The following is an 11,536-nucleotide window of genomic DNA, read 5'->3' as shown; positions in this document are numbered from 1 at the left end:
GTGAATTTTCTTACCAAATAACTTGACTCAAATAATCAGGTTTTTATTTAAAACAAACTAACAAACAACAACAAATGGAAACATAATGTAAAAGCTCTGAAAAATTATAATAATGGCATGTCCTTAATTTAAACCTTCAAGAAAATCCACCTTTATATGTTTGTTAGATTCTGCAACAAACTTTTAACTTTTCCCTTGAGCTAAATCGTACCATGATTTCAGATGTGCTTTCTCATTCTCTTTCTTATGTTACCATGCTCAATCCATAAAGCTCACCATTTTCCCCATATTTAAGAAAAGTCATCAGAGTATATTACTATTTTTTCTGGAGGGATATCACACCTTTAAGATGATATTTCTGGCAAAACAGATAAATTTTAAGCAACGAAATGAGCAGCTGTTGTGTAGCCAAGCTTTCTATATGGGCTGGAGTTAGCATATCCATTTCAGAATCTATATATTCCTCAGTGCCCAGGGGCTTGCAAGGAGTTATTTTTACTCAGGAATATATACCACCAGGCAGTGGATAATCATGAGGAAAGGTCAAATTTGTTCTTAGTAGAAATGGGTCATATCTGTGCACCAGGGAACCATCAAAACCATCCAAATAGGATAGAGATTAAAAAAAAATTCAGCATCTTTCTGAAGCATTTCAGCTTCTAGAATTGTTTTTACAAACAGCAGTTCAGATGATTAAATGAAATGCTGGAGGGAGTGGAGGAGGAGCTTGGAGGGAGAGAAGGAAAAAAAGAGTATCTACATCTGATAATCCAGTAGGTCTGAATCTTCCATAATCTGCACCAGATTGACACTTATTTTTCCTTCACGGAGGTTACTGAAAAAGATAACTTTATCACACATAGAAATAAAACTGTATTACATCAAAGTAAGGAAGGGAAAGAATCAGGCTGTTTAGGTTGTGTGTGTTTCACTGTTTTCCCTGGATAAATAGTCTATTTCCCCTCTTTTGCCTGAGCCTTTCACACAGCCGCAGGGGAGAGAAAAATATTTTTAAAAGAAATAGGAAAGTGTGGCTGTAAAATCACAAACATCAACACTGGAACTTTGGAGCAGATGTAATATTGTGGATTATGATTTTTAAATGATTTAAATGTAGACTCCATGCTGAGGGGCTTCCTTTGACTATTGTTTTTCAAACACCCCAAGCACCTGGGATAGAAAATACAGTATGTGTTCAATTAATAATTATGTATCCAATCCTCATGATCACAATTCTTTAAGAAAGGAGGCTTTATAGGAAGACTGAAATGTACAATTCTAGGGTTCATTTTTTTAAAAAAGTAAGAATTCAGTGATAAAGGACAAGAAAATGGAAATTAATTAAAAGAAACCTGATTTACAGTTGACAGATATTTTGGGATCATAGGACAGAGAAGAATAATTATTAATTAAGTACTCCAGAAGTCAGCACATATATTGCTTTTTAAGTGCTTTAAGGCAAAGAGTAACTTCCCTATCATGAAGGTTAATGATGGGACTTCATGGAGAATTTATGTCCCTGTTGGCAGAGTGAGCCATTGCTGTCCTAACTGACTGACAGCAGAGGAAAGATGGTTGTGAAGCCACTTCAATGAACATTTAAGTGCTATGTTTAGAAGCTGGTAAGATGATACGGTTCCCTTGTTCTGCATCTGTGCTGGGTGAGCGACTGGAAGTGTGAAGTCACCCCAATTCTCTTATACCAACGCAACTGGACCACAAGGACAAAACTCTGGTCAGAGGATTAAAAGATGTAAGACCTGTTGCTACATCTTGTACTATTTCTGAGACTAGGGGCAAGTCAGTATACTCCTCTCTGCTGCTTACTCCACCTCATCCATGAAAGAGTGATGACGTTTATCCAGCTTCATGAAGCCTTCTGAGATTTGCAGATGTTACAGCTGTGTATTACTGAACACTTGTTAACTGCCACATTATAATGCTCAGCTGTTCAAGCAGAACATCAAGTTAACAGCAATAATTGGGTTTTTCTCTTGTTTGTGTAAAAGCATTGGGCCTGCTTTACATTCCCAGCTGCTCACCCAGAGCAAGTACAGAGTCAAAGAACTGTCATCATAACAATGTCTAATTATAGCGCTTAAATGTTTTTTGAAGTAGCTTTATGATCATCTTTCCTCTCTCTTTTGATCTGGTTGGAAGAGATAACAGTCCACTCTGGCACCCAGGATGTAAGTGCACAACCATACAGTTGGCAAATTCATAAATTACATTAAAAATATATTATGCATCAATACACATATAATGCAACATATGTGGCAAAACTTGGCTACGGGCATAACTGAACAAAGTAATTTCAGGGTTATATTAAGCAGATTATGGACACAGTAAAGTATGTTGGAAATTAAGAAAAGAGTACATTACAACTGCCTCTAATGTACATTGAGCAAACCAGGTAATAGACTGTAATTTTTAATCAAGATGCTTTTGAAGAAAAACAGTGGCTCAGTATAGCTAGTGTTTCCTGCAATTTCTCATCATGAAAAGACACTGTGTTCTAACTGGAAACACAGGGATATTCAACCCAACAAAGCAACCTTAAGCAGAGCACAGGAATTTTTTTTTTTTTTTTTTTTTTTTTTTTTTTTTTTTAGTTTATTATTTTTTCTGTTTCTGTGGAGAGAACACATTTGTTTTACAAAATATATCCTCAAAATTGGCATTGTAGTAAGGTCTGGAAGCAGATGCATACGTGCCACACTGTGGCTGTCCTGGAGGCAAAGAGACTGAAGTGACTGTTGCTAAATGACATCTACTTTTTCCTGAAATGAACCATAGGTTCAATATCAGAAGCATTAATACTGACATTGCAGTGAAGGAGTCAGGGCTGCATACGGCTGCGTCCTCAAGAGTTTTCTCCTCAAAGAGAAGGCAGATTAGGTGGCTGGGAAATCATGTCACATCTCTGCCCTAAAACTGGCTGAGAAGATTGTAATATATTTATCCTTTTCCCTTGGCTGCTTTGGGTTTTTCCAACTATAAACTTGTGGTAGGAGAGGTCATATCTTCTGCACATGTAAGGAAAATCTCCAGTGTCAACACTTGGATACTTGTCAAATGTGTTCAGAGCTGGTCTAACTTTTTCACGCTGAGGACCATACTTCTGATTTCAGTGTAAGGAGGATTTGGCTGACTTTGACCACTTCTGAAAGCTTTATCTTCAGCTCCCAGTCTTTTCGCCTGGTTCAGCTATTCTCATTACTTCAAACATTGCTTTCTGAATTTTCAAGAACAGTATTCATTCACATTCATGCAATCTGTAAGCATGACTACATGACTAGCCAACACAATTTAATTAGTTTCCTTTAGGTTTTTAATCAGTAGAGTAAAGCAAAAAGTCTCTGGCTTTTGATCTTATTTGGGAATGATTTATTTATTTATCTATTTATTTTCCTTCTGAGAGTGCAAAGGGAGAGTTGTGACAGACAGCAACAAAATATGTCCATGGCCTGTCATAACCATTGTCATGACAAACTTTGGTTCTCTTTTCGTATCTGTCACTGCACAGTTGTATTAGGTTAATGTAAAGTATTGATCTGGCATGAACTGATTCTGCCAAATCAAATTATTTTTAAAAATTATGATGGGTTATTTATTTATATTAGCAGGCTTTCTGCTACAATAAAAATCGTCCTCCTTGTAGTTGTTACAAAAGACAAAAGGCAACACAAATTTGTCTAGCATACTCTGGTTGATTTGAGAGGTGTGTTCGTGTGCCTGACCCAAGTAAACAGATGATTCTTTGAGATGCTGTAGTTCACAAATCTGATTGATCTTAGGCAAATTGGCCTACATGCTCTTTTCCTTCCCACCGTTAAAGACAGATGCTGGCTTGCTAATGTTTGCTGTAACTACTTTGAGATTCTTAGAATAAAGGTGTTTTTATACAGTAGAAATGTTTTTTGATGACGGTCTACATAGAATCAAGTTTCAATTTCCTGTACTCCAAAATACATCCACAAAATATGCAGTGCAGTTTATGGTTGTCCAAAATAGCAACACTCAAAATAGAACTCAGATGCCAATATGCTATCTAGAAGAAAAATTAAACTGATCCTAGAGTGTGGAAAACCAGGCTCTTTGTTTTTGTCTGTCTCTATGTTTGGTCACTGTTTTCTCATTAGGATCAAAAGTTGAAGAAGATGAAAGGTTTTTAGGACTGGATGCTTCCCAGATAGGACAAGGCTAAATTAAAAGGGTTTTACCTTTTAATTGAGCTTCATATCTTTGGTAATATTCCATTTCAGCATCTGCTGCTGTAAAATGTTCATTTCAGCCTCAGTAATCCCTCAGACAGTGAATCAAAACTCTTGAGTCAAAAATCCTTGAGTCTGCCAGAGAAGGGTAGGGGTAAGATGTAACAATGACCAAATACAGAAAGATTTTGGTCTTGGACTAATTAATCTCAGTGCTGGCTCTTCTTAAAACCAGACCTGCCTGGATAGGAAGATGCAACCACTGTTAAATCAATTGCTAACTGTTTTAAAAATGTGTATAAATAAAGGTTACAACTATTTGGATAAGAGGTGGAGCTGAAGCTACTTTAGTTGTTGCTCTTCAGAATCAAGACTAAAATTCAGGGAGCTGGAAAGCTCAAGAAAGTACTGAGGAGGTGAGCAAAAAGAAGTGCAAAAGTTGTGCAATCTGTTCCTGGAAAATCAAGCTCACCGCTGACTTAAAAGATTGTCATGGTAACACAAACTCACTAAATACTAAGTCCAAGCCCCATTTGAAGGTCTGAGGCCCAGAAGAAAGAATAGAGTATTATTACTTTGTAAGTCAGTTCAGGACCATATAAATCAAAGCTTCAGAGTAATGGGGTCTGTATTTCCTTTGATGGTTAGACAGCTCAATAGTTGCTTTCATTCTGGCATCTCATAAGCTAACATTAGTTATGTTGATAGTCTTTGCTATAAACTATACAAATATGGGAGATTGCATATGAAAATACATTACAGTAGCTTTACAATTTGGGCCACAATCTGATTGTTGGAAGGAACAAGACTCCCTTGTGCGATGACGAGCAGCGCATAATGAGCTCCAATCTCAGGCTCTCTTTAGGCGACAATGGGCTTTTTCTTTCCTCAGCTGAACATTAAGAAAGCACCAATTCATTTCTATATGTGCAGGATTGGGCTCAAAGACAGCAGGTTTGATGGAGACTTGATTGATGGTTCAAAAAGCTCTTAACATGTTCTGATAGACTGAGGACTTGTATTTCCTGGGAGCACATGCCCTTTTCTGATGTGCCTCCACAAGACTTTCTTCTCAAGGTCTGAAAGTACACAGCAAGAGAGGCACTAATGGGGAAGGGCTTCAAATTCTATAGAAAGCGTATTGATACTGTTGTTAAGCATTCACCAATGAACCATACTGGTCAATAAGACGAATACTAGCTGCTCATTCATACTGCTAACCCAATAATAGGTCTGGAGGAAACAATACGAGCATATGACTGTAATTTTCATTCACGGGTGCACAAGAACACCATAACGTAAAAATCAATGTCTCACCCTCAGCTGGATTACTGTAGTCTGAAAAGTAAATGAATGGCAAAAATAGAGGTACAGGAGGAATACAGGTCAAGACAGACTGGTGTGATGATTCATCTCAAAAAAGAAAATAATGACCACCACATTTGGTGAATGGTGGGTTCTTACATTACATTATGTTCCAGTTCATATATATCCAATAAACATCTATGGGCTGTCCTCAGAGACATTGGACTTCAGTGAAGCAGTCATGTCATATATCAAACTGTAGCAGGAGTCTGGATGGTAAGTGGACAAAATGGCTTAAGGAACCTTTTCCATGTAAAGAGAGAGACAGGTAGAAAAATTCTTAAGTGGAAGTGAGACAAGGGACAAAGTGAGATTTGATTTGATGGCTATTATAAGTGGTACATAGCAATGGCCAGTGCCGCACAGAGCTTCATAAATATGTTGCTAAAATTCTTTTATATGCAGAGGTACCCTCCAGTCATTAGTGAAAGTCTGAAATACTGTTGGAAAATGTTTTAGGATGACTTAGAAATCTGAGACTCCTACCAGGAAGCTTTTCACTCTGAGACCTGGATTCCCCTGTTTAAGTCACCTTTGCACCAAACAGAAGTTTTTTCCTGCTTTGTAGAGGATGGAGAGGATCTAGAGGATTACACAAGCAGATGAGGGAGTGAGGTCCGTGTTGGTGCTATTGTATCGTGTGCAGGTCTCACCCTACGCCCTTGCTGTGAGGTGAGAAGACCTGCTGAGAATAACAAATTCTCCAGCATTAGAGCTTTCACATGGATATTAACTCTCTGCAGGCTATGTCGCACATTTTGGTTTCCTCAGCATAACTGCTTTGGATTATGGTGGACCCAGACACTATTCCAAGAAAAATACCTTTTGCTAATACTCATTCTGTTCTGGCAGCTGGCTTAAGTTGTTCTGGCAAACAGTAGGTTGGTGTGAGCTGTATCACCACTAAGTGTGTTTGGTCAGACTGGTTTGACAATATTTCTAATCTTTCTTAAGAGTAGACCAAATATGGCTCTGCCAGGAGTCTGGGAAGCAGTCTCCAAGGAGAATGTGACTCATTCAGAAACTGAGGTGGGCTCCAGATGAAAATGTGATTCAAATTTGGTGGAGTGTAAAAAGGCAAAAAAAGATAAGGTTTTACAAATGCATTCATTTGTAACACAGCTTCTCCTATTAATTTGTTCTTTCCCATGTCATGCCAGGTCTATTGCTTCACTGTCTTCACAAAAGACTAAACACTCTCTTAAAAAGAAAAATTCTCACCATGATTCAGTTTGTTTTATTTTCCATATCCCAAGGCATGATTTTCTAGGACTTTTAATGCCAGCATAAATCTCAGCAATTACATCAACTTTCTATGGAGTAAAACTTGTGTGAGCTGAAAATCAACCACCCTGTCTAGTTTGGAAAATTTTTCATTCAGCTAAGGTTTTATAAGAGTGGAAGAAATATAAATTACAGTGCACTATTTTGTTCAAATTCAAACATATAATTTCATGCTTTGAGTCAAATCTATTTTGTTATCAGTGGTAGGTTGTAGGCATGGGCAGTATTTCTAAATCAAGTTAGAACTTTGTGATGAATACGCCCCTTTATTGTAATCAGTTACTTTTTTGCTGGTTTGGTTGCTTGGTTGGTTTTTTTTTTTTTCTCTTTTCTTTTTGTTAACATCTTGTTTCTTAAAACTGGATGCCTGAGAGTTGTTTACAGACAGTATTATCTTGATACTTAGGTGTTAGGCTTTAAGTGTTGGAGATAGTTTTCTCTCCTTGCCATCAAGGGTGCATCTTGCTTTCTTCAGAAGAAGATGAGCAGAACTCAGTGTCAGCTTTGGTGGGAGGGGTCTTCTTCAGGCAGCTCTGAAGAGCTGGAACGAGAAATACCATTCAGTTCACCTGGTTCCAGGTGCTGTATCATCGCAACATCAAGGTCATTGAAGAAAAGTAATCTAATAATAAAATATTGAACATAAGGCGCTGAATATAATCCTTCAACATACCTGGCACAACAGGACTGAAGTTGTAAAACTTGTAATTTTTTTCTTTTTTTTTAACAGTACAATTAGAAATTAATTACTTTCTGCTTTATATTCCATTCCACATCCATTTCTTGCTTGAATATGATGAAAATTTCCTCAAGTCTGGCAAAAATAATCATGTTAAGGAGAGTGAAGGTTTGAGAAAACAATAAGCAATTGAAGGAAGTTCTATAACTGCAGACAGTACATTACTTATATACATTTTTAGATCTGGAAAAAGATGCTATTACCGATTAGCATCAACACCCACCCTGATCTTTTTTTAAACTTGGTATTGACTATCAGACCCTGGTGGACCATCCCCTTTTCAAATAAACAATAACATGGAACAGAAAATACTGTCCAAAAGTCTATCCTCATTGCACTTTTCTTCTTGGCTTCTTGTAACAAATGAGCTTTCCTGGAGATAGTAAATGTTGGCTTTTTTTTTTTTGTAACTTTTCTAGATGAAACTGAGGCACACATTGACTATGAAGATAACTTTCCTGATGACAGATCGATACCTGTTGTTGAGAATGAACATGTCAATGGCAAAGAGGAAATTGAGCAGGAGCAAGAACATCTTTCCTTCAGTAAAAGTTCAGAGGAAGGAGGAACTGGAAGTACCAAAGTTGTTACTCAGGAGACAGACACTTCTGAAAAAGGAAGCAGGGCGCCAACTGAGTCCCCCGTGTCACTCCTAAGCCAAAAAAACTTGTTCTGGTTTCCATCAGAAGCTTTCAGTGAGCCGGAATCAGAGAAAGATGCAGATGATTCCACTAAAGCACAGTTTTCTGAAGGCGATAACCACATTGGAGTGAAGACAGCCTATGATGAACCTGCTGCCAAAATGTTTTATGACAGTGAGGATTTCCCCATTGGACCCATTCTCACAACTAATGATACAAAAGCAGAGATAGATGCAGTTGCCATTACTGATGAGTCATGGTTAGATGGCTATCCAGTAACACAAGAAGTGGTAGAGGATGAGGAAGAGGAGGGGGATAAAGTTGATGGATCAATGGGAACAGAAGATGACGTTGTTCTCACAACTGACCAACCAAATCATGTTGAAGTAAGAAAATCAGGCAATGGTAGCCCAGCCCCAGAGGAAGGTTTAACACAGATCGTGGCAGCAACAACGAGGACAGGTGATGAAGGGGTGAAAGAGATACTGGTACCACTTACATCAGTGAGTGTTCTAGAGAACTTCAGCATGAGTAGAAGTTATGACGATGCCACATGGGACCACCTAACTACATCTCCAGAGACTCTGACTCAGGAGACCAGTACGATGATGCTGTTTGACGTAACCAGCTTAAAAACATCCATGTCAGAAACCCCTGTGATGGTCAGTCCCTCAGATCACACTCCATATGCAGAACCAAAAGAAACAACTGCCTATCCAGCACAAGTAGCAACCACTGCACCAGCTCCAGATGTCATTACTGACACGTCATCCCAGGAATTAGCTGAGCAAGAAAATCTCACTCAGGGCCTTGGAGAAAAGCCCATCCCCACTTCTGAGCCATGTGAGGGAGAGGATTGTCCCAAGTCAAGTAAAGGTGCTATCATAGCAGTAATTGTGATTCTTCTCTGCTTGTTAGTGGTTGCAGCTGTCCTGGCTGTGTGGTTTTTCAAAAAAAGGCAGCAGAAAAATTCTGTCTATAAACTAAATGGAAGGTGTCAACCCAGACATCACTGCTACCACCACTACCACCACCAGCACATTGAAATGCAGAAAGTCTAACCAGGGATCTTTTTGGTAGAGATGCTGGAAATCAGTAAAAAAAACATATTGATGCTAGAAGGATCATGTGACTCATGGATGCGAAAATCCAGCAGTGCAGAAGGCAGAAGAAAAAGAGAATGCTAAAAGAACATAGAAGACAGAAAAGATTTCATCCTTTTGAAATCACAGTTTAGCATATTTGACCTTTCAGAACTAAAGAATCTGTATGTTTTTACCACAAAGGTCTTTTGGAGACATCAGCAGGACACAACATGCTTGGTAGTACATCTACAATTTGTTCCGCTTTTAAATTTTGCTCATATTAATAATAAATTAATTGATTAATTTCTGTGTTACCTGGTTATAATGTAGTGGCAGGGCTGGTCAGGCCTTCTCGGTCTATTCTCAGTGGAAGAAGGAAAGAAGGAAGGAAGGAAGGAAGGAAGGAGGGGAGAAGGATGTTTTTGGAACAACCACACATTTGGTGTTTGTTCCTTTTTTAGAACCTGCCTAAGCCGGTCAGAATAAACCATCGTAACAAATTATTACCTGATGTGTCTTAAAAAGAAAAACTATTTACTACCATACTTTAATGGACACTATTGCAATGATTACTAAGGTACTTTTCTTCAACGTTGTGAATTTAACCAGCCACAAATGTTGAATCATTATGCTATTTTTCTGGAAGGTGTTCTTTTAGCCTTAGTGAAGAAGTGCCATTCTTATACTAATCTTTTTATAGAAATCACTGTGTCTCCCTGGAATTCAGAGAATACTGTAAGTGCCATTTTTCTTGGAGTCTCAGCAGGAGAGGAGTCAGAGCACCTTTGATTTGGGGTGTTATGATGAATAGCCTCCTGTTACAGAGCCAGACAGGGATGAAGCACTTTCCAGGGGAACGCTATCTGAAGTCAGTTGCTTTTCTGGACACGATACGAACTGACCAAGATACTGAATTTTAACTGACAGCCAGTGGTACCACTGGCAACTGAAGCCATGTATATAAAATTTCTGCCATACGAACTCTGTAGAAGGACTGATTGTCACCATTCTGCTCTTTCATCAGCAGCTGGAGGGTGTCTGGGGTGAACACTGGGTATGGGAGATGGGTATCCATTTTCAGTGCTTTTTATTGTGGTTTTAAAGATAAAGCAATCCTGGGAAAGAGAAATTGCATCCAGTTGATAAAATGCAAATACTTGGCTTGTAGACTGGATGTCCGTGTAAAAACAGAGGCTTTTCCAACTGCATGTTCCATTTCAAATGATTTTGAAACAAAAGAGAGAGAGTGGGGAAGATGTTTTCTAGAATCCCTTAAAATAGTTCTGGTGCATTGAGTATGAAACACTATTCCTTACCTTTCTGAATGAATAGGAGAAAGACTGGCAACTGTGAATAATCTGCAGGTCAGAAATAAATTCATCTGCCACTCTATTATATAGCCTTAGCCAAAATACACCAGTAGTTCAACACATGAAAATACTGGAGTAAGAAAAGGTGACCAGGTGGAGTTCACCCCATTCTCATGTTCTGCCTTGAGTCACAGAGGTAACCATCTCTAACTCCATGGAAGGCAGACTTTATGAAGTGGAGTGCAGAACTGTGTCCGTCATCCATACAGCCATCAATCTCAGAGCTGGTAAGGAAAACAAAGCATTGTTAGATGATGTCTGTACATTATTTTGGAGAATTTGACCTCAGAGTGGTAAGAGTTGAATCTAATAGCCTGGCAAGAGCTACAGTAAATAAAGAAGGACAGAAATTGTACAGATCTGTAAATATTGTGTCCTCTGACATATGCATGACTTTATGCTTTTACTGCATTCTAGACTATGAAATAACTTAGAATTTCTGTTGTAAACTATTTTTTATGCAGTAAAATAAAAAAAAAGACACAACAGATTTCACACTACACAACTTCATGGTGTTTGTTAACTCAACTAAAACATACCGTCTGTAATCTCATGGAAATATGCTGAAAAATAAACACAGGAATATCCATTAAATCTATTGTTTCACTGAAAGGTACAAGGACATGTTACAGTTCTGTGTAACATCATTCAAAATGAAAAGTCAATACAATTTTGCTCAGGAACTGAACATGTGAAAATGAGACTCAAAATATAATTACATACATAAACTGTACAGGGATCTTATTTGAGACTCAGAAACACTTGTTATTCATGAACCAGAAGAAAATGTACATTAACATAATGCTTTGGAGGTATTTAAATAAAAGTGAAGTTACAA

General features: G+C 38.1%; 1 protein-coding gene across 1 annotated transcript in view; it reads left to right on the top strand.

Annotated features, from left to right (window-relative positions):
* Positions 1–11,536, top strand: part of SUSD5 (sushi domain containing 5) — a 43,970-nt gene extending 32,434 nt beyond the window's left edge. The window contains exon 5 of the mRNA XM_065832181.2: positions 8,022–11,536. Within this exon, the coding sequence (XP_065688253.1) occupies positions 8,022–9,304 (1,283 nt within the window). The 3' untranslated portion in view covers positions 9,305–11,536. The remainder of the gene's footprint in view (positions 1–8,021) is intronic.

Source organism: Patagioenas fasciata, chromosome 2, assembly GCF_037038585.1.
Source record: "Patagioenas fasciata isolate bPatFas1 chromosome 2, bPatFas1.hap1, whole genome shotgun sequence".
Lineage (NCBI taxonomy): Eukaryota > Metazoa > Chordata > Aves > Columbiformes > Columbidae > Patagioenas > Patagioenas fasciata.
This window is presented reverse-complemented; position numbering and strand designations above follow the sequence as displayed.